The sequence below is a fragment of the Panicum virgatum genome, chromosome 9N (genome assembly GCF_016808335.1).
Source record: "Panicum virgatum strain AP13 chromosome 9N, P.virgatum_v5, whole genome shotgun sequence".
Lineage (NCBI taxonomy): Eukaryota > Viridiplantae > Streptophyta > Magnoliopsida > Poales > Poaceae > Panicum > Panicum virgatum.
In genome coordinates this window covers 22845411-22873274 of record NC_053153.1, presented here as the reverse complement: position 1 = coordinate 22873274, position 27864 = coordinate 22845411, and the positions used below count along the sequence as shown (strand labels likewise).

Genomic DNA, 27864 nt, shown 5'->3' with positions numbered 1-27864 from the left:
TTAGGCTTATTAGATTCGTCTCGCGAAAAAACACTCAGCTGTCAAAAAAACATTTATAAATAGATTTTATTTAATACTATAAAATAATAAGATCTCTTTTAATGTGATAGAGACTTCTGAAAAAAGTTTGGAAACAAACAGCGCCTAAACCTCCTCGAACCAATCACCTGGGATCAGCAACGCCTTCCGCAGCACACCTCCACACTTCCCAATCCAACATTCCAACCCAATCCCCATCACTCCGCCTCCCCGCGCCTCGTCTCGCCGCGCGCGGCGGGCCAAACCCCAAACCTCAACGGCGCCGGTGCTTTCTCGCCTCATCATCTCCTCCCCGTGCATTCCCACCGCATCCCCAGACCTCGACGCGCCGCGGCAATGGCTCGCTTCCTGCTCCTGCCGGCTCTAGCCCTGGTAGCAGCCTCCGCGTGGGCCCCGGTCACCCTCGCCGACCCGCAGGCCACGCTGCTCAACCTGGGGTGCAGCCAGTACAACGCCACGCCCGCGACCGCCTTCCTCGCCGCCCTCAACTTCACGTTCGCCGGCCTCCGCGCCAACCTCTCCGCCGCGGGGGCCGCCGGCGGCTTCGCCACCGCCGCGGAGCCTCGCGCCGCCGCCCCGGCGTTCGCCATGGCGCAGTGCCGCCCCTACGTCGCGGGCCGCGACTGCGTCGCCTGCTTCGACGCCGCCGCCGCGCGCCTCCGCGCCGCGTGCGGCGCCGCCAACGGCGGGCGCGCCATCCTCGACGGCTGCGTGCTCCGCTACGAGAGCGCGGCCTTCTTCGACCAGTCCACGCTCCCTGGCAACACGCAGCTCTGCAACGGCTCCGCCGTGGACGCCGGTGACTTCGCCGACACAGCGCGGGCGCTGGTCGCCGACCTCGCGGCAGCCGTGCCTCGCGCCCCGGGGCTCGCCGCGGCGGCTGCGAGGGGCGGCGTGTACGCGGCGGCGCAGTGCGTGGAGACGGTCGGGGAGGGCGGCTGCGCGCAGTGCCTCACGGTGGCGGTGGGGAACATCGACGGGTGCCCGCCCAACTCCGATGGCCGGGCCGTCGACGCCGGCTGCTTCATGAGATACTCCGATAGGGCGTTCTTCCCGGCGAACGCGACCGTGGACCTCGCTGTATACCTGCGTTCCGGTGAGGCCACCTCTGATACGTATCTTATGTTTGCATGTTTCAGCTTGGGTTGTGAACAAAGGCTTCCATGTTACAATGATGGCTGCTGCGAGATGTAGGAGTACTGGGAGAAGTTTTTGTAGTTTAGACCGTGCCATGTGGCTTGTGCCCCCGACGTTACTTACTGCACGAGCATTATGGATTTAGCAACCATTTCCCGATGAGTCATTGCTGATCTACATTCTCGTTCAAAATTTGTTACTCTGACATTAACAATTCAGTAGATTACTTATTGAAATCAATTCTGCTGCTTTTGTTGAATGAGTATTTCATCCTGAGTAAAAATATGCATCAATTAGACACCTAATCCAGATTGGTCACAATGGTGGATGTGGTGCATGTCTAAATTTTTTGGTGATGGGGCTTGTTGGAGTAGCAACACTCTATTTCAGTACTCTTGGATTTTCTTTGTCGTACACTTGTGCATTTCAGGAAATCCAATGTCAGGAGATGTTTGGTGTCTTCCATTTTTTCAGCAAGTTATCATTTTATTTGCTTAAGGGAGTGTGGCTTTTCTTGAAATTAACTTGTAATGAGGATTCTGATAGAAAGTTATGCATGATTGCTTGCAGGGAAGAAATCAAGCCGGAAAGGAGCCATCATAGGAGGCATTCTGGGAGGGGTAGCCTTCCTGTTTCTTGTTGGGCTGTTGACTTTCTTATTGATACAGCGGTCTAGAAAGCTAAAGCCTTGGAGAGGTAAATGTTCTGAAGTTTAGCATTTATCAGACTCAGTATTTCAACCGTTTGTCATGAAATTCTCTTATCGGTAATCAAGTAAACTATCACATGCCAAATTTTCCTTTCATGAGAACACTTCCCAATACTATGCCCCTATTGCTGTGTTGCATGCGTTACATGATCTTCAATGGTATTGGGAATTTGGGATTGCCAAGCCTTCTGTTTATATGGGTAGGCTTGCCAACTAAACTTGGTTGGCTATTCATATCTTATGTAAGATAGCGGCTTAAGAAGTTGGGTTAATACATTAACGAACAGAAACAGAGTATTCTTCTTTACATATCTATATGTAGACATGTTTTCCTAGCCTCCATACTTTAGTTTTCTCCCTGAAGCAAAATTATTGGTCACTTCTGTTTGCAGACTCTGATTCTTCAGTAGTTTACTGCAATGTCTTACACTTTACTGTTTGCTGCTGTTATAGAACCACAGTAAAACCAAAACCAAATTTGATAAACTAATCTTAGTTAACTATAATATTGGCATTACCATGTTTTGCTCGCAAAAGTTGGGCACCTTGCAGATTTATGAAGTTTCCAATCTATTATGCACAAAATGTCTTGGAGTTTATCAATGATCCATTTATATTTGTTTTACATCCACAAGTATAATCAAGCCTGTGTTTGAAAAGGAAAAACGGTTGAGTCAAATGGAAAAACCGATCAAACACTTCATTTTTTCTGGCATTTTCCCTTGTCTGACTCTAAAGTTTTTTAGGAGATATACTTGGAGCAACAGAATTACAAGGTCCAACAAGTTTCTACTATCGTGATCTTAAGGCTGCAACCAATAATTTCAATGAGAAAAGTAAACTTGGAGAAGGAGGTTTTGGAGATGTATATAAGGTATGCTGGTCATCTAAAAATCTTCTACATTAATTTGCTGATGTTGAACAAGAGAACTTAGAAATAAGAAAATATTACAAGCAGTTCTTTTTGTTTCTGACAGGGTTTGCTGAAAAATGGAAAAACTGTTGCAGTAAAAAGGTTGGTAGTTATGGAAACTAGCAGGGCCAAAGCTGATTTTGAAAGTGAGGTGAAGTTGATTAGCAATGTTCATCATCGGAATCTTGTCCGGCTTCTTGGTTGTTCTCGGAAAGGTTCTGAGTTCCTACTTGTTTATGAATACATGGCAAATGGTAGCCTGGACAAGTTCCTTTTTGGTATATTACTCAAACCTATGATTCTCAGCGATTTAATGCTTGGTACTTTATTCTCTTAGGTTTTCAGATCACTTCATGACATGACGAGAAAATTGTTTTTATTGATGCATCTGTTACTGCCTATTTGATTACGCTTGACGGTTACATTAGTTTTAGCTGAATCCCACATCGACATCTATAGCTTAGAGTAAATCCACTCCAGTTCTTGTGTCTATTTTGAGAATTGCTTTGCTGATAGTCCAAGTGGAGTTGGATCTTAGTATGATTGTATCATCTTGATGTAATTGTCTAAGATCAATAAAGCTTCTCTTTTCCAAAAAAAAAGTGGAGTCAATTGGCTAACATAAAACTAGTGACATGCGCTTTATGCAATGTCTCATTTTTGCGTTACAGGCGAGCAACGCGGAACCCTCAATTGGAGGCAGCGATTTAACATCATTGTTGGCATGGCTCGTGGTCTTGCATATCTTCATCAAGAGTTTCATGTCTGTATCATACACCGTGATATTAAATCTAGCAATGTTCTTCTTGATGATGAGTTTCAGCCAAAAATTGCTGATTTTGGCTTGGCGAGGCTCCTTCCTGATGATCATAGTCATTTGAGCACAAAATTCGCTGGAACATTGTAAGTTTAAACAAGCAAATACTCCCTCTGGTTTTTCTTACATGTCACATTAGGTTTGTCTTCAGTCAGATATGTTCAACTTTGACCAAGTTTATAGAAAAATATAACAACATTTATACTATCAAATATATACGTTATCGATATGTATATATCATGATGGATTCAATGAATCAAATTTGGTATTGTAAATGTTATTGTATTTTCCTATAAATTTGAAATTTCGATCAAAGTTGGATAAATTTGACTTAGGACAAAGCTAATACGACATGTAAAGAAAAATGGAGGGAGTACAACATTAGGTTCTAGGCACTTGAATTATTTTTTAATTATATTCTTTCTATTGAGCAGGGGCTACACTGCTCCAGAATATGCAATCCATGGCCAACTATCAGAGAAGGTTGACACATACAGCTTTGGTGTTGTTGTTTTAGAAATATTAAGTGGTCGGAAGAGCAATGATACACGGCTTGAGCCTGAAACACAGTACCTGCTCGAATGGGTATCGATTATTCTTCTGAAACTTCCCTCTTCTTGGTGCATGCATTACCCCATATTGCTGTCATATCTCTTGTTTTTCATGCACAATTTTATAAACTGTAATCTATGCTTATAATTTTATTTTAATTTTTTTCCTAGCTGTGTGAAATGACCATTCCTTTGTTGGGTTTCACTATATGCATTATTCTGAAGATTTAATAGCCAATCAATGGAATTCCAGAACTGCATATCGTAGTGTTTATTATTAGTCTTCATAAGGATCCGGCCTGGATAATTAAACCAGTTCTTTTTTCTTATTTGAAAAAAAAGCCATAGCAGTATTGCACATGGTTCTATGATCATCCTGTATCAGATGTACAAATTTATGGTTATGTACCAATACTTAATGGTGCTAGACGCCCTTTTGATCATCCCCTATGGTTGCACAGGCCTGGAGGCTATATGAAAGTGTCAACTTAATGGCCTTGGTGGACGAATCACTAGATCCAGAAGAATATAAGCCAGAAGAGGTAAAAAGAATCATGGAGATCGCTCTTCTCTGCACTCAATCTACCGTTGCTGCAAGGCCAATGATGTCAGAAGTAATTGTGTTGTTGTTGATGAGAAATGATCCAGAGCTCCAGCCCACAAGGCCCACTTTTATTGATGCAACAAGTAGAGTGCGAGGTGAAACATCATCTTCTAGTTCATCTTCTGCCTCCAAGGCCACTATATCAGTATCTCACTTTTCAGCCAGGTAAAAAGCGTTGTATACGAATTTACTTCTTTTTATGTAACCACAACATTTGTATCTGTATATATATATGATATGATATATATCTGTATAGCAAGGAGTGGTTGTGTGTCAGTATAGATGAGAAGATGTAAATCTTTTGAAGTGTCGCCTTTTGTTCCTGTAAGATGTAACTATCCATATGAGTATGTGGCTCACATGCATTTTTATTTATGTGCTTTCTATAAATGGTTGTCTATCTGAGAGTATTCTGTGTGTCCCAGTTGTCTGCATTGTAGCAACTACATTTTAGCAAGAACTAAAAAGTGTATTGACATCTAGTTAAGTTATCATAGCCCATACGCTGTAAACTGAATTCTGAGTTCTGGGTTGCGGTACAGTGCAACAGCCTTATAATTGGTTCAGTGAGCTGTTCAACTAGTTAGAAAAAGGCACATGAACACCTGAAACTTATAACCTGGCAGAAATGCACATTCTGGTGTCTGGGGAAGGGAAATTCTCGGCAGCTTATCCATGTTTCTAATGTATGAGAAGGTTGATTGTAACCCTGTACCTCCATGACACAAGTCCTTATCTAAATATACATTTTCCCTTTTACAAAGGCACCCTCTTGTGTGGTTCATTATAGTTCAGTTCTCCTAATTGGCTAATTCTGACAAGCTCTTTCTGTGTTACAATTTACAAAGAAAAGTCTAAAAGATAGCTACACATTTTATCTACTGCCCTATCCTATGCCTTCAGGAAGCCCTTGGGGATTACTCACCAGCCTAGGCAAATGAATATTATGCAGTTAAGTTTCCATTTGTGTCTTGTTGGCTACCAGAAAGTAAGCTATGGTACTTCAACTCTGAAAAAATCCTTTTTCTCTCATAATATATTGCATTATAAAATCCAGTTCAAATGCCAGAAATATATATATTCAGATATCATATCTTGTTTCTTGAATCGGCAAACATTAAACATAACACTATCACAGTAATTTGTTTGGGAAAATGGAACAGTATTGTGTCTAATAAATTAGGCTGGGTATGCCGAGACCTGAAAATAGAAACAGCAAAGCAGCAGGTCAGGTGAGAAAACTAACAGACAGGTTATGTTGGCCTCACAAAGACTGAGTGACTCCCATTGGCATGAATCACACTTCGTATTGTATATTTAGGATTTGTCTGAATGTTGCAAATGATGCATCCTATGAACTGATTGATGAAATTATCCTGACATCTAACTAAGCGTTTATTTATTAGCATATTCAGAATTATTTGCTTGTCCTGAAGATCATACATTTAGCAAGGATTTTTTTTTTGTATATGTACTGGTGGATGTCTGTTAACCCCAAATAGTTTTATAATCTATCATGCCATATTTTATCCTGAAAAATGGTGTTACACTATGGATTAGTTCACTTATCTTGTTTGCTTCTGTGCATTAGTGTATGCCACATAAGCTGACTTTACCGGACAACAAAACGACACTAATCAGATGGCTCTGTCCAACTTGTCGCACATCAATATAATTGGTTTCATATTGTTGCTTGATAGAGACAATTCGTCAACTGTGTTTGTTTTCACATTGTAGCTTTGACGTGGATGGATCACCAGCTCTCGTACTAATTCCCCTTCTATTGTATAAAACAAAATGCAGCATAGGGCAACTACAACACAATTAGTTCTGATCTATTCTACAAATTCCATTCTTCTTTGAGATATAAAAAAACCCACAAATGTGGAATCTCCTATTGAACATTTTAGGAAAGCGGATACTGCAACCACAATGATTGAAAGCTTGGTTTCTATTCTAGTTTTGTACTAGGTTGTTGAGGAATAAACTTAAGCTCACTCTTGTTCTGATCTATAATTTCAGATGGGAGTGCTCTCTTGCCTGTCATTTAGACAGTCTATGATGTAAATCTTGGCGTACCGAGATAGTGAGATAGTGATGTACTTTGAGTTTTTTTATAATGACGCGTGTGGGTAATTTCAATGCAGATGTAGGGATTGCTTTAGGTTAGTTTTAATAATTGCAGATGTCAGTTGGGTGGGTTGGGAGTAGGGGGGTGGGTTACTTTAGATTATTTGTTTTTTTTATATTGGCATAAGTGGGCAATTTTGATGAATATCAGGGGGGTTGCTTAGGTCCATTTACATAATGGCAGATGTGAATAATTTAGATGTAGATTTAGGTGTTAGTTTAGACTATTTTCATAATGGCAGATGTGGAGAGGTCTTCTCTTATTTAATGCTCGGGGGTTTCACACCCCCCCCCCCCGCGCGCAGGCCGAGTTTTTTTTTAATAATGGCAGATGTGAGCAAGTTTTAGAAAACATAATAGATCCACATAATTGCTTCTGCGCGCAGGAAACTAAATGATTTGCACTGTGATGATGGGACAGCTTTTGATCTGACTTTTCTTATGCTGCAAAATACAACTTATAGGAAATGTACGGGATAATGGAAGATAAGCTGGGACAAAGGGGCATAATGTACTTCTCTCTACAAGATCCGTTGCTATCTTGCATACAGATCTGACAGTTTCTGGCAATGCAGATTCTCAGCATGTGTTTCTGATGTTCTCGTCCTCATGCGGCACGGAAAGAAATTGCTCATTTCGGTGATCAGTAATTTGAGGTGACCAAGCTGGGGCATGGCAGTCTGGCACAGAGTCATGCTGATGGAGTTTAGCTGAGCCGCACACTGGATTATCTATCATCTATGATATGGAATATAAACAGGAGGTAAACTAGAACAGTTATAGATTTAAGGCATCCTATGTTACAGTAGCTTTTATGCTTAAGAAATGGTAGTTCTAATTAAACACATACAGCACAGGCATCCTTTAGAGTAATGTATCTTTTTTAGATTCCAGACTTTACTATTACTACTACTTGCTGGTAGTTACAACTGAGATTGGATCAATGATGATGTTCCTGCGTGCTAGCAGTTCTGCTTATAAGCCACGGAGACTGGATTCTTCACATGTTGCCTTTATTTTCAGTAACAAGCTATCAGTTGCAATATTTAAGATATGATATGACCATGATAGAACCTTTATTCAAGACAACCCTGTGCTAGCTTGTAATCACAGATTTTACTATGCACCTAGACATAACATATATCTAGATGCATAACAACAACTATGAACCTAGAAAAGCCCAAACGACTAATAATTGGGACGGAGGGAGTACGAATTAGTTCAAAGTGTTTCATATCATATATGCGATGGAAACAAACTATGCATTGCCTTCTTCTAGCACTCATTGTTTATGAATTTAGTCTGAGAAGGGAACAACTAGTTTATCCTCCGTACCTCATGATGAAACAAATTCCAGAATATGGTTTAAAAACAGTTGAAACAGCCGTTCCATGTCCATCTGAACACAATCTTTGTCTTTCTTCTGTCTTTGTACTTTCTGGGCTTTATAGGAGCAAGGACATAAGCATGTAAGTGTTGTACTATGCTATCCTGTCAATATTTTAGTATGCATTATTAGCAGCGCCCCAAAGCAGACAAAGACTGACCTTTCAGGTTTTTTTTCTTTTGGTGGGGGTAAACAAATATATGAAATAATTTAGTGAGAAAACAGCATGCAAAAATCAAGGGTGACTCTTGTATTCCAGAAAAAAAGGTGGCTGGCTCATTTCCTATCAAAATGTAAAGCATGGCAAGATTGGTATGCAGAGAAGTGTCCAAACATGAAAAGGAAATAGAGGAAACACATACAGCTAAGCATGATAAGACGCCAACTAATCTAAATGAATAAATCAAAAGTTAATAAGATAGGACAGGACTATCAGATTAAGTATGTGACAGCGTCTGTTGTTTAATCATGCAAGTGGTGAACATGTCACCAAAAGAAGCGTGGCCATTTGGAAAATGCACCATCTCTGTAATTGTTGTTCTGCTCTGTACATGTCTTGGAGTTGTGCTTGCATGGAAAGGGATTTGCCCTATCCTCTGTTTTGGAATACCTATAGGACATAAAGGGGAACTTTCTTTCCTGATTATATATAGCATATGGCAGATGTGTGTTGTGATCTGCAATTAGCTTTAGTAAATGCAATCACCGCTAACACAACTTTTCTAACTGATCTGATTCTGAGATTTGTATGCTGATCAACTGTAGTCATCACAAGGCAAAAGCACCTTTTCCCAACTTTATGTGCCCCTTTGTTGTGTTCCTATTCCCAAGTAGTTCTGTGATGGTCCCATAACTTACAGATCACTAAAAGGGGCGTACTCAGTGCCGTAGGCTTCCCGCATTGTGCGGGGTCTGGGGAAGGGTTGTTTTTAAGCCCCAAGCCTTACCCACACAAATGTGCAGAGGCTGGGAAATTGAGAAATTGTATGCCTACTTTTATGTGACATCATTGACACATCTTTGCCAGGGAATTTGCTTCCTTCTGAGGTATGGTATAAGGATCTGTCCAAAACTTGTGCTCTGATAACGAAATCATCTGCACTTAGAAATTTTGACGGACTTCAGGTACGGAGCTGTTTATCAGACTGTTACATATTTTCATTTCATAATATTGTTCCAGTCCATTTGTACTTGCCATTCATATGATGTCTATTTTTTTTTTTGAGTTCCTTGGCAGATGCACAGCCCAAATGCATTGCAAAAGGACATAAACAGGTTTGTTCCATTTACTGCCCACGATGATGTCTGTTTTTCAAGCATAGTTTTCAGCCGTTTTATTTTTGCCTGCTAAGAAATCCCAAAGCACATTTTTTTTTATCTTCATAAACAGTGTGGTAAAAGTATATCTGATGGAGACAATAATGGGTTGTATATCTCCTAACCCTAGAAGGGTGGGATATATAGTTCCTATACACGGGTCTCTAGATGTGCCTCTATACATGGGCTCAATATACACCAAGTCACCAACACCCTCCCGCAGTCTGAACTACCCGCGCAGCAGTGTTCAAGACTGGACAACAAAAAAACTAACACCCCCCCGCAGTCTGAACTACCGACGCAGCGGTGTTCAAGACTGGACAAGAAGAAAGTACAAAGGGCAAATACCCCCGCAGCCACAACTAGCTACCTGCTACGTTGAGGCTGGAGCGAAACTCCGAGAAGGTCGAGGAGGATAGTCTCTTGGTGAAGATGTCAGCAAACTGGAAGGTGGTCGGGATATGGAGTACCCGAACATCGCCGATTGCGACCCTGTCGCGCACGAAGTGCAAGTCAATCTCCTAGTGCTTCGTCCGCTGATGCTGGATGGGGTTGGTGGAGAGATACACGGCGCTGACGTTATCGCAGTAGACGAGCGTGCTCTTGGCGAGCGGGCTGTGGAGTTCCGCCAAGAGCTGTCGTAGCCAGGACGCCTCCGCCACGCCGTTAGCGACAGCACGGTACTCTGGCTCGGCACTGGAGCGGGAGACAACCGGCTGCCGCTTGGACGACTAGAAGACCAGGTTGCCGCCGAGGAAGACGGCATAGTCGGAAGTGGAGCGACGAGTGTCCGGACAGCTAGCCCAGTCAGCGTCGGTGTAGACAACCAGCTCAGCAGAGGACGAGCGGTGAAGAACCAGGCCGAGGTCCACAGTGCCACGGACTTAGCGGAGGAGACGCTTCAGCGCAGCAAGGTGTAACTCCCGGGGATCATGCATATGGAGACAGACCTGCTGAACCGCGTAGGTGAGGTCCGGTCTGGTGAAGGTGAGGTACTGCAAAGCGCCGGCCAGACTCCGGTAGGCAGTAGGATCAGCCACCGGATCACCCAGATCAGCAGACAACTTCGCCTGAGTGTCGACAGGAGTGGAGCAAGACTTGCAATCTGTCATCCCAGCCCGCTCCAGAATATCAAGTGCGTACTGCCACTGGTGAAGGAGAAGACCAGACGGGCGAGGCTCAACAGTGACGCCCAAGAAGTGGTGGAGCTGACCCAGATCCTTCATAGCAAACTCCTGCTGCAGAGAGGAGATGACATTCTGAAGTAATCGTTGACTAGAGGCTGTGAGCACAATGTCATCGACATATAGCAGCAGATAGTCAGTCTCATCCCCACGGCGGTAGATGAAGAGAGACGTGTCAGACTTGGCCTCGGTGAACCCCAATGTCAGCAAGAACGTGGCAAACCAAGAGTACCAAGCCCGAGGAGCCTGCTTCAGACCATAGAGAGACTTGTTGAGCCGGCAGACCATATCCGGACGACTCGAGTCCACAAATCCCGTTGGCTGAGAGTAGACAGTCTCTGACAGAGTGCCGTGAAGAAACGCATTCTTCACGTCCAGCTGGTGCACAGGCCAAGAGCGCGAGAGCGCAAGTGAGAGGACCGTGCGCACCGTAGCGGGCTTCACGACTGGATTGAAGGTCTCGTCATAGTCCACACCAGGCCGCTGTGTGAACCCCCGGAGAACCCAGCGAGCCTTGTAGTGCTCTAGTGTGCCATCAGCCCGACGCTTATGCGTCCAGATCCACTTGCCAGTCACCACATTGCAACTAGACGGACGAGGCACGAGGTCCCACGTCTGGTTGGCAAGAAGAGCCGCGTACTCCTTTTCTATCGCGCGACGCCAGTGAGGATCCGCTAAGGCGTCACGGACAGAGGAGGGTACCGGAGAGACCCGCGGCTCTCCCTCGGTGGCGGAGAGGGTCGCGGCCTGAGACGCCATCCGCCGAGTCATTATGGGATGGATGTGCCGAGGATCCCGATGGATGACTGGCGGGTGGTACACCTCCGGCTCGGCTCGATAGGGAGCCGGAGGAGGAGGCGGCGGCGACGGCTCCGGTGTAGGCGTCGCAGGAGCCTTCGGAGCAGGAGGCGCCGCCGGTGTCGGTGCCGAACGACGCCGGTACACCTGCACCGGCTGAGCGTACCGCTGCGGCGCCGGTACACCTACACCGGCTGAGCGTACCGCGCAGGTGCAGGGGAAGGCACCGGGGCCGCGCGTGGCGCAGCAGGGATCACCGGAAGCGGTGCCGGTGTGCCGGGAAAACCTACAGGGAAAGGACAAATAGATAACGGTGGCTGAACCACCGGGTCAGTCGGAAACAGAGACTCCAGCTCGGGTCAGGAGGAGTGGAGGAGGTGGAGTAGGGGGAATCCGACTCGTCAAAGACGACGTGTCGGGAGATGAGGACGCGGCGAGAGGTGAGGTCAAAGCATCGGTACCACTTGTGGTCAGAGGAGTAACCGAGGAAGTGGTGGCGGAGGTGTTAGGGTAACACGGACACCCGAAGACCCTAACGTGATCGTAGCGAGGAGGGGTACCGAAGAGAGCGTGGTGTGGAGTGGGAGCAGGAGAAGCAGTGGACGAAAGACGGTTGAGCAGGTAGGTGGCGGTGTGGAGGCTCTCAGCCCAGAAGCGCAGGGGCAGAGAGGCCTGGATCAGAAGGGTGCGCACGACGTCGTTCGTCGTGCGAATCATCCGCTCAGCCTTGTCGTTCTGAGGAGAGGTATACGGACAAGACATACGCAGCTGAACACCCCGAGAGAGGAAGAAGGAACGGGAGGTGGAGTTATCGAACTCCCGCCCATAGTCACACTGGACGGCCTTAACGGTGAGGCCGAACTGAGTGGACACCCAGGCAAAGAAGTGGAGGAGAGTGGGGAAGGTCTCAGACTTGGCGCGCAAAGGGAAAGTCCAAGAGTAATGAGAAAAATCATCCACCACGACCAGATAATATTTAAAGCCAGACATGTTGAGTACAGGGGATGTCCACAGGTCACAGTGAATAAGATCAAAAGCATGCGCAGCATGCGAAGAAGAAGAAAATGGAAGTCTAACATGACGACCTAACTGGCACGCATGACAGAGGTGCTCAGCAGGAACCCTAGTACATGGAACATCGGTACTATGACTGAGCTGAGCCAAAACATCGGGGCCGGGGTGACCAAGCCGGCGATGCTAGGTGGTGGAAGAATGCGTCACGGCAAAAGTAGCAGACGAAGAAGAAGCCGAAGGCGGAGCAGCGGAAGCAGGACGCCGAAGAGTGTAAAGGGCCCCCGGGCTGTCACATCGGAGGAGCGGACATCGGGAAGCCGAATCCTTCACAGTAAGACCAGAAGAGTCAAATTCGATAGAACATGAGTTGTCAGCAGTAAATTGACGGATGGAAAGAAGGTTGTGAATCATCTGAGGAGCAACAAGAATATTAGGAAGACGAGGAGCAGAACCCACGGCGGTGACAGAAAGGCAAGACCCATCACCAACCATGATGGAAGAAGGACAAGAGGGGTGTGGGGGTCGGACAGAAGAGAGGATATCGGCGTCTGGGGTGGTGTGGAAGGAGGCACCCGAGTCGGCGATCCACTAAGTGCTGACCGGCGGTGTCAGCCCCATGGTGCTGAAGGACTGCGCCAGTGCGCCCTGATCCCACCCCCCAGGCCAGGTCGGCTGCTGGCTGGGCTGAGCGGGCGGAGTCCAGGACGGCGCGAAGAGGGGAGCAGTGCCGGTGACCATGGCCGCCGGCTGGAGTGGAGGACGAGGCCCCCCCGCCGGACCCTGGAAAGGCCACATCGAGATGCGCCCTGACCATGGATTGCTGAAGGATGGCCAGGGCGTACCTCCAGGGGCAGGAGCCGGAGCAGGAGCAGGAGCCGGAGTCGGCGGAGTCGGTGTGCCCCGACGGCCCCCACCGGTACCGGTACCCCCAGAAGCAGGGCCACCAGTGCCACCACCACCACGTTCCCCCTCCCCGCCGACGACATCCACGCCCCCCCACCTCCGGTCTGCCCGGCGGGAGCAGCACCAAGGAGAGAGGTGGCAGGAGCGGCGGAGGAAGCCGGTAGAGCAGCGACGAGCGCGGTGAGGGTGGACGAGGACGATCCGGGCGCGAGACCCCTGGTAATCTCCTCGAGGGCGAGGTCGTCCCGGACCTGCAGGAAGGAGGGGAAGGGCCTCTGGCGGGTGATCCAGGTCTTCAGGTGGTCATATGTGCTGCTAAGGCCCCGCAGGACATTGAGCACCAAGACCCGATCGGACACCGGATCCCCGAGGTCATGAAGAGCATCGGCCATGCCCTTCATCTGTCGGCAGTACTCACCAACGGAGAGGTCCCCTGCTCGAAGGTACGGAAGGTGGCGTCGAGCAGGAGGGCGCGGAACTCGGCGTTGCCGAGGAACTGCCCCCCGAGCGCCACCCAGGCCTGTCGCGCAGTGCCACCGTGGGTCCTGACGAGGTCCTGAAGATCTAGAGAGATGGTATCGAAGATCCAGGACATGGCGACGTTGTCGAGGCGCAGCCACGCGACGTCCTGCGCCTCGATCGGCGTGTCGAGGAGGATGTGGTCGTCGAGGGCGTAGCGGCGGAGGGTGAGCAGGACTTGGTCCCGCCAGCGTCCGTAGGAGGAGGACGTCGGGTCGAGGAGGACGGTGACCAGGGCCCTGATGTTTTGGACGCCGGCGGCCTGGAGGTGGAGCTGGGCGACCATGGGGTCGGTCGGGTCGTACCGGGCTCCAGATCCAGCGGGCAGGCCCTGGTGGGAGGAAGAGACGCCGGGCTCGGGCACAACGGGCCGGCCGGAGGAGACGCGGAGGAAGTGCTTCGCCTCGGCGACCCGGAGAGCGGAGGCTTCGGCCGCGGCGCGCTCACGCTCCCAGGCGAGGGCAGTCACGCGGACCCGCTCCTGGGCCGCCGAAGCCTCCGACTTGGCGGCGAGGAGGGCCGCGGCGAGAGCGGCGTCGGCCTGCTGCCTGCGGAGGGCGGCGGCGGAGAGCGGCGCATCCGCGGGCAATATCCTGAGCCCGGTCCACGCGGCATCAGGCGCGGCGTCAGCGATGGGCTGCTTGCCCGCAGCGACAGCAGCGTGGTGGGCCGCAACGGCGGCGACGGGATCCTGCAGTAGCTGCGCCGCGGCCTGCAGGGCGGCCGGATCGACGCCCGCGGCCTGCAGTAGCTGCGCCGCGGCTCGCAGGGCGGCCGGATCGACGGCAGCGGCGCGCTGCTGGGCCGCCTCAGCCCCCGCGCCAGCAGCAGCGTCGGCGTCGGGCAGCGGGGGACCTTGGGCGGTGGTGTCGTCGAACAGTTGCTGGGGCTCCTGGGGCGGCACGGGAGGCCCCTGCTCGAGCAGCAGGGGGCCGGCGGTGGCATCTGCAGCGCCGGCAGCGCCCGCGGCCCCCGCGGCAGCGGCAGCCGCAGCACCGTCCGGCGCCGGCTGCACGGCCACCAGGGCGGCGGCCGGGCCGCACCAGGGGTTGGCGGCGGCGGCCCGGAGCAAAGCAGGCGGCGGCGGCGCAGATCTGGGCGCGCCCAGCGCAGAGGAGGCTGAAGCAGAGGAAGAGGAGGGAAAGGGAGGGAAGGAGGAGAGAGGAGGGGGCGCCAGAGGCCGGCGGCTGGGAGGAGGGGAGGGAGAGAGGAGGGATCCATAACCCTAGGCTAATGATATCATAATGGAGAGAATAATGACTTGTATATCTCCAAACCCTAGAAGGGTGGAATATATAGTTCATATACATGGGCCACTAGATGGGCCTCTATACATGGGCTCAATATACACCAATAATATCATATGCCTTGAAGGATTATTTCCTACCTTGGCATATAAACAGAAAACTTTCTGAACAGCCACTATCTCCAGAATGCAATGTTAATTGCAAAAATTCCTTCATGAGATGTTGGTAAACACTATCAAACTATCATAAAATAAAAAAATTTCTATGTCGAACATGTTAGTATTAGTTTCACTCGGTCTATTGAAATATATATTTGCACATACTAGCAGTCGAAGTTTAGAGTTGACACACATTTACATATGGAGGGTAAATCTTCGACCACCAATTTCTTGGAGAATCAATAAATTTGTCCCTTATGAATACCATATTGCTTCGGTGAGTGGTGCACACTGCCCACTGTGGAGGACTAGAGGTAGGAGAAACAGAGCATGGATTGTTCTTTCTTGGCATAAAAACTAGCCGAATAGGTCAGGACCGCCACTGTACTCTACCAGCCATATATAAGATGATGCGCTCGGTGAGTGTCGTGAGGCTATAAAGCCCGAATCTCATTGGGCCCAGCCACGCCATGGCTTTCCATCCCCCCAATACCAAGTAGTTCCAAAAACAAAATGGGGGCTCAGTGGAAAGGGTGTGCCTGCTCTTTTCCATACAGATTTGCGTTCATCAATGGCGGAGGGGATCTCATGAGGTCATTGGGCTCTTGCAAGTGGGGAGAAAAAGGGAGATCTAGGAAAGACTTAGTGGCCCACCTTTTCCCTCTTTTTCCCACAAGGACGGGCTCATGGATTGGAGTACGAAAGTGATTCGGTCTCAAATCTTGGCCAAGATCACACTGTGTACTCTCCACTGGATCAGCCATGAGGCATTTTGTTATTGCATGATGGCATCCCCTGACCCTGCTCGTGCAAAAGCCAAACGTTTGGTCATTAGGATATGGATGTCGTGAGGCATGTGGGTTATCGTTTTATTTGTTTCTTCGAGTTTTCAGTTAGTGCTGCAGGTTATATTTGGTTCCTGTTTGTGAGTTTTAAGGTATATTGCAGAGCTATGCAACCCCATTTCATATTTTCATATGCCTGTCCAATCAAGGAACTTGTTCTGAGCCACCTAATAGATATTAGGGTTTATGTTAAAATCGAGCTCATGGCATATTTTGTGCAGAAACATGTAACAAGGATGTCATTATTTAAGGATTTCACAAAAGAAATTGTTGGTGTATATGTGAGCCCATGTATAGAGACCCATCTAGAGGCCTATGTCTAGAAACTATATATCCCACCCTTCTAGGGTTTGGAAGAATAGAGATAATTATTCTCTCCATCATGGTATCATTAGCCTAGGGTTAGGTCCCCTCTTTTTCTCTCCTCCCTCTCCTACCCAGCCGCCGGCCGCCGGCCCCTCCTCCTCTCTCCTCCTCCCCTCCCCTCCCCTCCTCCTCCCCTGCTCCGGCCGTGTGGCCTGCCGCCGCTTGGCCCGTCGCCGGGTCCTCTGTTCCGGCCATGCGGCCCGGATCCGCCGCCTGGCCTCGATCCGCCGCCGCCGGGACCCCTGCTCCGGCCGTGGGGCCCGGATCCGCCGCCGCCGCTGCCCTGGCGGTCCTCGTGCCCCTGCCCGGCCCTGCTGCCGCCGCCGATGCCGCTGCTGGCGGCGCGGGCGCAGGGGCCGCGGGAGTAGGGGCCGCGGACGCGGAGGGCTCGGGGGGTGCGCCGCTGCCTGGGCCCCCCGCCTCTGGCGCCGCCCCAGCCGCCGCTGCGGCCGCCCATCGCGTCGCTGTCGCGGCCGGCAAGCAGCCCACCGCCGACGCCGCGCTTCCTGAGGCTTCTCCCGCGTGGCCTGGGCCCGGGATGCCGCCCGAGGATGCGCCGCTCGCCGCCGCCACACTCCGTGGGCAGCAGGAGGCCGCGGCGGCCCAGGAGCGGGTCCGCGTGGCCGCCCTCGCTTGGGAGCGCGAGCGCGCCACGGCCGACACTCTCGCTCGCCGGGTCGCTGAGGCGGAGAACTACATCCTCCTCCCCGGCCCGCGGCTCGCCGTCCCCTACGTCGAGCACGCCGCCTCCTCTTCCCACCAGGCCCCGCCCTCTGGATCTGGACCCCGGCACGACCCGACCGACTTCATGGTCGCCCATCTCCACCTTCAGGCCGCCGGCGTCCAGAACATCAGGGCCCTGGTCACCGTCCTTCTCGACCCCACGTCCTCCTTCTACGGATGCTGGTGGGACCAAGTCCTCCTCGCCTTCCGCCGCTACGCCCCCGACGACCACGTCCTCATCGACACGCCGATCGAGGCGCGAGATGCGGTGTGGCTGCGCCTCGACAGCGTCGCCATGTCCTAGATCTTTGGGACCATCTCCCTAGATCTTCAGGACCTCGTCAGGACCCACGGCGGCACCGCGCGATAGGCCTGGGTGGCGCTCGAGGAGCAGTTCCTCAGCAACGCCGAGTTCCGCGCTCTCCAGCTCGACGCCAGCTTCCGTACCTTCGAGCAGGGGGACCTCTCCGTCGGTGAGTTCTGCCGGCGGATGAAGGGCATGGCTGATGCTCTTCACGACCTCGGTTGTCCGGTGTCTGATCGGGTCTTGGTGCTCAATGTCGTGCGCGGCCTGAGCAGCACCTATGACCACCTGAAGACATGGATCACCCGCCAGCGGCCCTTCCTCTCCTTCCTGCAGGTCCGGGACGACCTCGCCCTCGAGAAGATCACCAGGAGTCTCACGCCCGGATCGTCCTCGTCCACCCCCACCGCGCTCGTTGCTGCTCCACCGGCTTCCTCCGCCGCTCCTGCCACCTCCCTCCTTGGTGCTGCTCCTGCCGGGCAGGCCGGAGGTGGGGGGAGGGGGGCGTGGACGTCGGCGGCGGCGGGGGGGGGGGGGGGACGTGGTGGTGGTGGTGCTGGTGGCCCTGCTTCTGGGGGTACCGGTACCGGTGGGGGCCGTCGGGGCGCGCCGCCTCCGGCTCCGGCTTCTGCTCCTGCCCCTGGAGGTACGCCTTGGCCATCCTTCAGCAACCCATGGTCAGGGCGCATCTCGATGTGGCCCTTCCAGGGTCCGGGGGGTGGGGCTCGTCCTCAGCTCCAGCCGGCGGCCATATTCACCGGTGCTGCTCCCCTTTTCGCGCCGTCCTGGACCCCGTCCGCTCAGCCCAGTTAGAAGCCGACCTGGCCTGGGGGGTGGGACCAGGCCGCTCTGGCGCAGTCCTTCAGCACCATGGGGCTGACGCCGCCGGTCAGCACCGAGTGGATCGCCGACTCGGGTGCCTCCTTCCACACCACCCCAGATGCCGGTATCCTTTCTTCTGTCCGACCCCCACACCCCTCTTGTCCTTCGTCCATCATGGTTTTTGATGGGTCTTGCCTTCCTGTCACCGCCGTGGGTTCTGCTCCTGGTTCTTTTCATCTTCTCAATGTCCTTGTTGCTCCTCAAATGGTTCACAACCTTCTTTCCATTCGCCAGTTTACTGCTGATAATTCTTATTCCATTGAATTTGACTCTTCTGGTCTTACTGTGAAGGATTCGGCTTCCCGGCGTCCGCTTCTCCGATGTGACAGCTCGGGGCCCCTTTACACTCTTCGTCTTCCTGCTTCCGTTGCTCCGCCTTCGACTTCTTCTTCGTCTGCTGCTTTTGCCGTGATGACATATTCCACCACCTGGCACCGTCGGCTTGGTCACCCCGGGCGCGACGTTTTGGCTCAGCTGAGTCGTAGTACCGATGTTCCATGTACTAGGGCTCTTGCTGAGCACCTCTGTCATGCGTGCCAGTTAGGTTGTCATGTTAGACTTCCTTTTTCTTCTTCTTCGCATGCTGCGCATACCTTTGATCTTGTTCATTGTGACCTGTGGACATCTCATGTACTCAGCATGTCTGGCTATAAATACTATCTGGTGATGGTTGATGATTTTTCTCACTACTCTTGGACTTTTCCTTTGCGCGCCAAGTCTGAGACCTTCCCCACCCTCCTCCACTTCTTTGCCTGGGTGTCCACTCAGTTCGGCCTCACCATTAAGGCTGTCCAGTGCGACAACGGGCGTGAGTTCGATAACTCCACCTCTCTCGGGGTGTTCAGCTGCGTATGTCTTGTCCGTATACCTCTCCTCAGAAAGGCAAGGCTGAGCGGTGATTTGCACGACGAACGACGTCGTGCGCACCCTTCTGATCCAGGCCTCTGCCCCTGTGTTTCTGGGCTGAGAGCCTCCACACCACCACCTACTTGCTTAACCGTCTTCCGTCCACTGCTTCTCCTGCTCCCACTCCACACCACGCTCTTTTCGGTACCCCTCCTCGCTACGACCACATTCGGGTATTCGGGTGTGCGTGTTAACCTAACACCTCCGCCACCGCTTCTCACAAGCTGGCGCCCCGCTCGACTCGTTGTGTGTTCCTTGGGTACTCTCCTGACCACAAGGGGTACCGATGCTTTGACCTCACCTCTCATCGGATCCTGATCTCCCGACACGTCGTGTTTGACGAGTCGGATTTCCCTTACTCCACCTCCTCTACACCTTCTCCTGACCCCGAGCTGGATTCACTGTTTTCGACTGACCCGGTGGTTTAGCCACCGTTACCTGTCTGTCCTTTCCCTGCAGGTTTTCCCGGTGCACCGGCACCGCTTCCGGTGACCCCTGCTGTGCCGAGCGCGGCCCCCGGACCTCCTGTCGTGTCGTGCGCGGCCCCGGGGTCTCCTGCTATGCCACGCACGGCCCCGGTGTCTCCCCTTGCACCTGCGCGGTACGCTCAGCCTGTGCAGGTGTACCAGCGTCGTTCGACACTGGCACCGGCGCCGCCGCGGTACGCTCAGCCGGTGCAGGTGTACCGGCATCGTTCGGCGCCGACACCGGCGCCGCCTCCGGCTCCGGAGGCTCCTGCGACGCCTACACCGGAGCCGTCGCCGCCTCCGCCGCCTCGCTCTCGAGTCGTGCCGGCGGTGTACCATCCGCTAGTCGTCCATCGCGATTCTCGGCATATCTATCCCATGGTGACTCGACGGATGGCGTCTTAGGCCGCGACTCTGTCCGCGACGCCTTGGCGGATCCTCACTAGCGTCGCGCGATGGAAGAGGAGTACGCGACTCTTCTTGCTAACCAGACGTGGGACCTCGTACCGCGTCCGTCTGGTGACAATGTGGTTACAGGCAAGTGGATCTAGACGCATGAGCGTCGGGCTGACGGCACCCTGGAGCGCTACAAGGCTCGCTGGGTTCTCCGGGGTTTCACCCAGCGACCTGGTGTGGACTATGATGAGAGCTTCAGTCCAGTGGTGAAGCCTGCTACTGTGCGCACGGTCCTCTCGCTTGCGCTCTCTCTCGCTCTTGGCCTGTGCACCAGCTGAATGTGAAGAATGCATTTCTTCATGGCAGTTTATCAGAGACAGTATACTGCTCTCAGCTAGCGGGATTTGTGGACTACAGTCGTCCAGACATGATCTGCCAGCTCAACAAGTCTCTCTATGGTCTGAAGCGGGCTCCTCGGGCTTGCTATTCTCGGTTCGCCACGTTCTTGCTGACATTGGGGTTCACCGAGGCCAAGTCTGACATGTCTCTCTTCATCTACCGCCGTGGGAATGAGACTGTCTATCTACTGCTCTATGTCGATGACATTGTGCTCACAGCCTCCAGTTAGCAGTTGCTTCAGCGCGTCGTCTCCTCTTTGCAGCAGGAGTTTGCTATGAAGGATTTTTGTCAGCTCCACTTCTTGGGCGTCACTGTAGAGCCTCGTCCGTCTGATCTTCTCCTTAACCAGCAGCAGTACGCACTTGATATTCTGGAGCGGGCTGAGATGACTGATTGCAAGCCCTACTCCACTCCTGTCGACACTCAGACGAAACTGTCTGCTGACCTGGGGGATCCAATGGCTGATCCTACTGCCTACCGGAGTCTGGCCGGTGCCTTGCAGTACCTCACCTTCACCAGGTCGGACCTCACCTATGCTGTTCAGCAGGTCTGTCTCCATATGCATGATCCCCGGGAGTCACACCTTGCTGCGCTGAAGCGTCTCCTCCGCTACGTTCGTGGCACTGTGGACCTCGGCCTAGTTCTTGACCGCTCGTCCTCTGCTGAGCTGGTTGTCTACACCGACGCTGACTAGGCTGGCTGTCCGGACACTCGCCGCCCCACTTCCGGCTACGCCGTCTTCCTGGGCGGCAACCTGGTCTCCTGGTCGTCCAAGCGGCAGCCGGTTATCTCCCGCTTCAGTGCCGAGGCGGAGTACTGGATTGTCGCTAACGCCAGCTCTTGGCGGAGCTCCACAGCCCGTTCGCCAAGAGCACGCTCGTCTACTGCGACAACGTCAGCACCGTGTATCTCTCCACTAACCCCGTCCAGCATCAGCGGACGAAGCATGTGGAGATCGACTTGCACTTCGTGCGCGACAGGGTCGCCGTCGGCGATGTTCGGGTTCTCCATGTCCCGACCACCTCCCAGTTTGCCGACATCTTCACCAAGAGTCTTCCCTCCTCGACGTTCTCGGAGTTTCGCTCCAGCCTCAACGTAGCCGGTGGCTAGTTGTGGCTGCGGGGGGGGGGGGGGTATTTGCCCTTTGTATTTTCTTCCTGTCCAGTCTTGAACACCGCTGCGCCGGTTGTTCAGAGTGCGGGGGGTATTGGCTTTCTTGTTGTCCAGTCTTGAACACCGCTGCGCCGGTAGTTCAGACTGCGGGGGGTTGTTGGTGTATATGTGAGCCTATGTATGGAGGTCCATGTACAGAAACTATATATCCCACCCTTCTAGGTTTTGGAGGAATATAGACAATTATTCTCTCCATCAGAAATTATAGTGCTGTAGTGGAGCAATTCGCTAGATACTGACCTTATGTTTGTGCAATCTCGTGATTTGAAGCCTGTGGTGGTGTACCTAGGCAGCATATTGGAATATATCTCTGTTGATATTGCATCCATCTGTATATTGGAATATATCGCTGTTGATATTGCATCCATCCATGGAAAATTTTCAGTCATATATTGTTCTTGGATTCTATTCTTGACATTTGTACAACATGCCTAGATTACATTCCCTTGCGTCCTATTTGCTTCCAAACAAAGAAACCCCCAACATTTTTTTTTGCAAACAGCAGTACAAGTGCTTTCCCTGAGCATAACAAACGATATTCTGGTTCTACATTTGTTTGAATAAAATGTGAGAGTATGGTTTCAGATGTGTGGATGCATGTCAACCTTTCTAAACTTAGTTATTGAATGGATAATATCTAGTGTTGTCCATTATCTAGAGCTCAATAAATAAATTCATTTATGAGTTTAGGAAATTCATTGATATTATTAGAGGTATGTATAGCTGACTTGTCTTTTACTCCAAGGCTTGTAGACTCTTGTACATCAAGCCGAAAGGTCACCCTCCCGAATAGGGTGTGCGGTGTTTCCCCAATCTCTACCTCTCTACGGATATGCATTATAAACATATAATATCGGCTAACCTATCCTGAACTCAAACTGGGGTGACATCAAATGGTAGATAACAGAACTTGGACGAGTCTATTAAATTTGGTGGCACTGCCATCCCAAGGTCAGCAAACCTTTCTGTTTTCTTTTTATTTTCTGAACAGCTAGACCTCAATTTTTTTATTATTGATTGAGTTGTTTAGGTCTTAATTAATTGTCTTGGTGTCCTTCAGAAAGAAAAAAGGAATTTGGTTTTGTTTTTTTAGCCTCTGATTTCGTTCCTGAAACAAATGGAGTAGGTCCATGCATCTGCCTGTTAGTTGCATGAGAGCTCATGATTTCCAGCCACACAATCCATGGGCTCCTTAGCCTGAGTGGTGGCCAATCAACATACATAATTCTAGGGCCCTCAGAACAGTATTACACAACAGTAACCCTGCAAAAGATTTGGTATCTAGAGCTGAGCCCCATTGTACCCAGCTAGCGTTGGATGTGGTCAAAGGCAACAGGAGCCATAGAGGGGGGGGGGTATAGGCTCTCCTTAAAAGATTGTCCAGATGGATCAGAGCAATGGGCTGAGAGAAATGGTTGGTTCTGCTTTGTGCTTTCCTCTGTGTTGCCCAGGTCCATAAATCTGAGAACGATCTTTTGCTCCATTGCCTATATGCTTGATAAATGGATATTAATATTGTTGAATACATGTTTGAAGTTTTTTTCTCCCGTTGAGAGACAGAGAGCTGATCACGTGGACCTCCATTGAGGAGTCTTCCGAAACAGAAAAGAGAGTGCAGTGACCAGTGTGGCCTGTATTTGTCTTCAATTTTCTTTGGCAGGGGAGCCTCGGGCTTGTCCTCTTCTCTACTCCCTCATTTATATTTGTGCCAATTGGTTTCAGCTGTTTGCCTACTCTTCAAAGGCTCAAAGCTCAGAGAGAGAGAGAGAGAGAGAGAGATCCACTGCCTCAGGCATTCTTTGTCACAGAGGTCGAGGGGAGAGAGACAGAGGGCTGAGGATCACATGGTGCTCCTTTTTTTGGGTATGTGACAGCTTCTGCTTTTAGTCTTTTAGTGCTTCCCTTTTATCTCCTCTTCATGAAACCCCTTTCAAAACCTCAAATCACCACCTCATCGGCTGATCAGTGATTGCGTTCCTTCTCTTGCTCCTTTAAGAACCCTCTTCCCTGCCCTCATTTTTCTTCATCCCTCACCTTTTCCCAAAAGGCAAGAACAAAGCAATATGATGCTCTGATCGCTTCGCCATCGTAATCCTACACATTCTGGTGACGCACCAAGATAATACACAACCCCTCTACTTTTACTACCCTCCATATTACAAGAGGCAGCTCCAGGAATTTCTCACGCCATGGAGGTTTCCATGCTCTGCACAAGAGTTAGCCTGCTCATCCTCATCCTCTCCCTCTGCTCTCCATACAAGTTCATACAGAGTCCCATGGACTTCGGCCCCTTGAACCTGCTCCCCACCACCACTACTGCGTCCAGCGATTTTGGTAGGATACTTTTCCACGCTCCAGCCGCAGTGCTGAAGCCCCAGTCCTCAAGTGACATCTCCCTGCTTCTCAGCTTCCTATCTGGCTCGTCTCTGAGCAAGGTCACGGTGGCGGCCAGGGGAGCAGGTCACTCCATTCATGGCCAGGCCCAGGCTCTAGATGGCATTGTGGTGGAGATGTGCTCTTTGCCTGCCGAGATAGAATTCTACAAAGGAGGAGAAATATCGTATGCTGATGTGAGTGGTGGGGTTATGTGGATAGACCTCCTGGAGCAGAGCTTGAAGCTTGGGCTAGCTCCAAGGTCATGGACTGACTACCTCTATCTCACCATTGGCGGAACGCTGTCCAATGCTGGCATCAGTGGGCAGACATTTAAGCACGGGCCTCAGATTAGTAATGTTCTACAGCTGGAGGTAGTCACAGGTGAGATACATGCATGATGAATCAAACAAAAATATAAGATCTTATTTTGCCTTTTTGGCTGTGTCTTTCTTGCTTGGCCAACCTCTTTTTAACTGATGGGCAGTAGATTTTCTGTTACTCTCTGTTTCACAGGACGAGGGGAGATTGTGACATGCTCACCCAGCAAGGATGCGGATTTGTTCAATGCGGTTCTGGGAGGTCTTGGCCAGTTTGGCATCATAACTAGGGCCAGGATCCTGCTGCAGGAAGCTCCACAGAAAGTATGCTTCCTTCTTTCGACTGTCCTTTGCATCTTAGTATATTATATTATCATTTCATTAGCTCTGTACAATAACTGAAAATTTTCGAATAAGTTTAGGTGAAGTGGGTGAGAGCCTTTTATGATGATTTCAGCACCTTCACCAAGGACCAGGAGTTGCTGGTATCCATGCCGGATTTGGTGGACTATGTGGAAGGTTTCATAGTCTTGAATGAACAATCCCTTCACAGCTCCTCCATCGCCTTCCCTGCAAATGTGGACTTCAACCCAGATTTTGGCACCAAGAACAGCCCTAACATTTACTACTGCATAGAGTTTGCAGTCCATGATTACCAGCACAAGAACACTGAAGTGGAACAGGTAAGCGCTAAAGTTATTATTCGTTTTTTGGAACTTGTCAAGGATTAGGGATGTTCTTAATGGGCGTCCTTTTCAGGTTGTGGAAGTTATCTCAAGGCAGATGAGCCACATGGTGTCCCAGTTGTACAGTGTGGAGGTGTCCTACTTCGATTTTCTCAATCGGGTCAGGATGGAAGAGATGAGCCTCAGGAGCATCGGGCTGTGGGAGGTACACCACCCATGGCTCAACATGTTTGTGCCAAAGGCGGGGATCAATGACTTCAGGGACCTGCTCATGGACAACGTTTCACCAGATAGCTTTGAGGGCCTGATCCTCATCTACCCACTCCTCAGAGACAAGTAAGCATCATTACTAATAACAAAAAAATGCATTCATCAAGATACACCTGCTTTCATGAAACCATTATTTGTGAAAAAGTTATCTATTAATTAATCCCTCTTTTGTGATCACTTCATTAACTTCCAAGAAGTCCAAGTTGGACAAACATTTCTTTGCATTATCCAAACAAGTTGCGTCTTTGTGCTGTAGTAGCAACAAGCTATTTTAGATAACGAGGTGATGAGAAAAGTGATCAGCGTGGGCTCATTGTGCACTAGGGATAATTCCTATTTTTCTACAACCAGCAATGGCTGGCAGTACATATTTCAATGTGGGGCACCATTTATGGTCTTCTTTGGAATGATATTTATCATTTGTCTTCTCTCTATTCAGCTCTGCAAGGTTCTTCGGAAGAGAACATAGTTTCATAAATGAAGTCTGATTTATCGTTTTGCACTACCCCACTTAAGATCTAAAGTTATTCATCAGCATTCCCTTTGTTGGTCCTAACTCTGTTCTTGCGGTAATAAATAAAACTTGCTGTGGGTTGGGTGTAGAAGCACTCCATCCACCTTATACCTTCCTTTTGCTGAGGCATGCAGTAGCCAGTACAGCTGACATGCTGCAGCCTTGCTTCCAGAACACATTGGGTACAAGAATGAGAATATGAGATCAACTATTTACTGCATCGGTACCTTTTGGTTGAAAGTTCTGCATATGCCCACAGTATTTTTGTTACAAAGTCCACAAGCTACAATGACTTCATACTAGTCGATTCCTTTATTTCTATAGGAGTGATTATAACATGCTTTTATGTGTGGTCCCTCAAATAGAATCACATCTTTCATCAGCATCGTATGATTCAATTGAGATTATAGCTCAGCTCAATCAGTGGCATCTTCTTTTATTATGTAAAACCTTGAACTATTCGGTAGCAATAGGGAAATATATAAACATATCAGCTTTGATTTTTGACTTCAATTAAAAGGAGCTTTGTTTGTGTATTGTTTGTGTGAAAATAAGATTTGCTTATTCCGCTGCACGATAAATAGTTATATGTGTCCAGGTGGAACATCAGAAACCTATATTTGACTTAGTACAGGCTATTCTTTTCGGAAGATGCAAAACGTTGCTCACATTTTTAAAGGCCCAAGTTCTGTGTGGTATTAAAAAATTCCATGATTGCATTGACCTCAGATGCAAGCATTTGTTATATGCTCATCTTCCGAAAAAAAAAAGACAAGCACCTGCAGATGTGTTTAAATATGCTAGATTGCATCCCAGTGTCAACTCTGAGCTGATAAATGTTTTAACAAAAGATCGAAGTTGTGACCCAAGATCCATGTTCATTGCACCGGACTAGTTTATAGCCCCAATGTAGGCCTCTCTCTAGAAAACACTAAAACCAAAGTCAGGATACACTGAACTGCAGAGGATCGGCTGTATAATTTTCTCTTCCTATTCTGGGTAGGTCAGAAGTATTATGGTTTAATTGTTGCTCTGTTATCCTTCCGACAGGTGGGACACCAACACATCGGTCGTGCTACCAGATTCCGGATCCACGGACCGGGTGATGTACGTGGTGGGCATCCTCAGGTCCGCAAACCCTGAAGGTGGCTGCTCCCACCACTGCCTCCAAGAGCTCCTCCGCCGCCACAGCCGCATCGCCGACACGGCCGGAGTGCACCTCGGTGCCAAACAGTACTTGGCTCACCACCCGACTCCGTCAGGCTGGCACCAGCACTTTGGCTGGCGGTGGGAGCGGTTCGCGGAGCGCAAGACCTGGTTCGACCCGCTACGCATCCTGGGGCCGGGCCAAGGCATATTTCCCAGGAGAGGCGACAATGCTGCGTATGGGCGCTAAGTTTAGCCGGCAGAAAGTGAATAAGGGGATAGGCAGCTGACTAGGATGCGATCTTGTTCTTTCTTTTTCTGGATCTTCTCTTGAGTTTCCTCGGCAATTTTGAGGCACCGATTGGGTTATTCCGTGGGAGTGGGGGCACTTTGAGTTTGAGAGGACCCGGTGGTGAATGTCACGACTCACGGGGAATTTTGGAACTTTGTACAGGCTGAGGAAGCACAAGCTCTAGGGATAGAGATAGCGATTCTATTCGATCTGTATTCCTTGTTCGATGTGGCCATTAGTAGGGTTACTGTTGTTCATGCACCTGTTCTCACTTTGTTCCTAGGCTCGGAAATTCTTTGCATTTGGTCCCTGGGACGGCGCTTTGTATGAGCGTTGTTCCTTGGGAGAAGTGGTGACAACATGATTTGTGGCTAA

General features: G+C 50.2%; 2 protein-coding genes across 10 annotated transcripts; both read left to right on the top strand.

Moving 5' to 3' along the window:
* The first annotated feature begins 196 nt into the window (after positions 1-196).
* Positions 197-22839, top strand: LOC120693504 (cold-responsive protein kinase 1-like). Of its 9 annotated transcripts, XM_039976957.1 has the most exons (13): positions 197-1135; positions 1747-1872; positions 2632-2759; positions 2863-3076; positions 3470-3701; positions 4050-4200; positions 4628-4708; positions 4815-4935; positions 7365-7411; positions 7476-7663; positions 9315-9412; positions 9525-9562; positions 22634-22839. In XM_039976957.1, exons 1-9 carry the CDS (start codon positions 376-378, stop codon positions 7388-7390), a joined length of 1839 nt encoding a protein of 612 aa, XP_039832891.1. In that variant the 5' UTR covers positions 197-375; the 3' UTR covers positions 7391-7411; positions 7476-7663; positions 9315-9412; positions 9525-9562; positions 22634-22839. The 9 variants fall into 9 exon arrangements, with proteins under 9 accessions (XP_039832891.1, XP_039832890.1, XP_039832885.1 ...); XM_039976956.1 differs by lacking the exon at positions 7365-7411; XM_039976952.1 differs by having other exon boundaries at positions 198-1135; positions 4628-4935.
* LOC120693505 (cytokinin dehydrogenase 3-like) lies at positions 21985-27864 on the top strand. Its single transcript, XM_039976958.1, has 5 exons — positions 21985-24645; positions 24778-24905; positions 25004-25264; positions 25341-25603; positions 27102-27864. Exons 1-5 carry the CDS (start codon positions 24078-24080, stop codon positions 27445-27447), a joined length of 1566 nt encoding a protein of 521 aa, XP_039832892.1. The 5' UTR covers positions 21985-24077; the 3' UTR covers positions 27448-27864.

What these genes read in the sequence shown, in the direction of transcription:
- LOC120693504 (XM_039976948.1), top strand. Translation starts at nt 376, where the DNA reads ATGGCTCGCTTCCTGCTCCTGCCGGCTCTAGCCCTGGTAGCAGCCTCC. An exon ending in CGCTGTATACCTGCGTTCCG is followed by an intron (nt 1,136 to 1,746) that starts GTGAGGCCACCT and finishes GATTGCTTGCAG; the next exon opens with GGAAGAAATCAAGCCGGAAA. An exon ending in GTATCTCACTTTTCAGCCAG is followed by an intron (nt 4,936 to 7,475) that starts GTAAAAAGCGTT and finishes CTGGCAATGCAG; the next exon opens with ATTCTCAGCATGTGTTTCTG.
- LOC120693505 (XM_039976958.1), top strand. Translation starts at nt 24,078, where the DNA reads ATGGAGGTTTCCATGCTCTGCACAAGAGTTAGCCTGCTCATCCTCATC. An exon ending in ACAGCTGGAGGTAGTCACAG is followed by an intron (nt 24,646 to 24,777) that starts GTGAGATACATG and finishes TCTGTTTCACAG; the next exon opens with GACGAGGGGAGATTGTGACA. An exon ending in AGAACACTGAAGTGGAACAG is followed by an intron (nt 25,265 to 25,340) that starts GTAAGCGCTAAA and finishes CGTCCTTTTCAG; the next exon opens with GTTGTGGAAGTTATCTCAAG.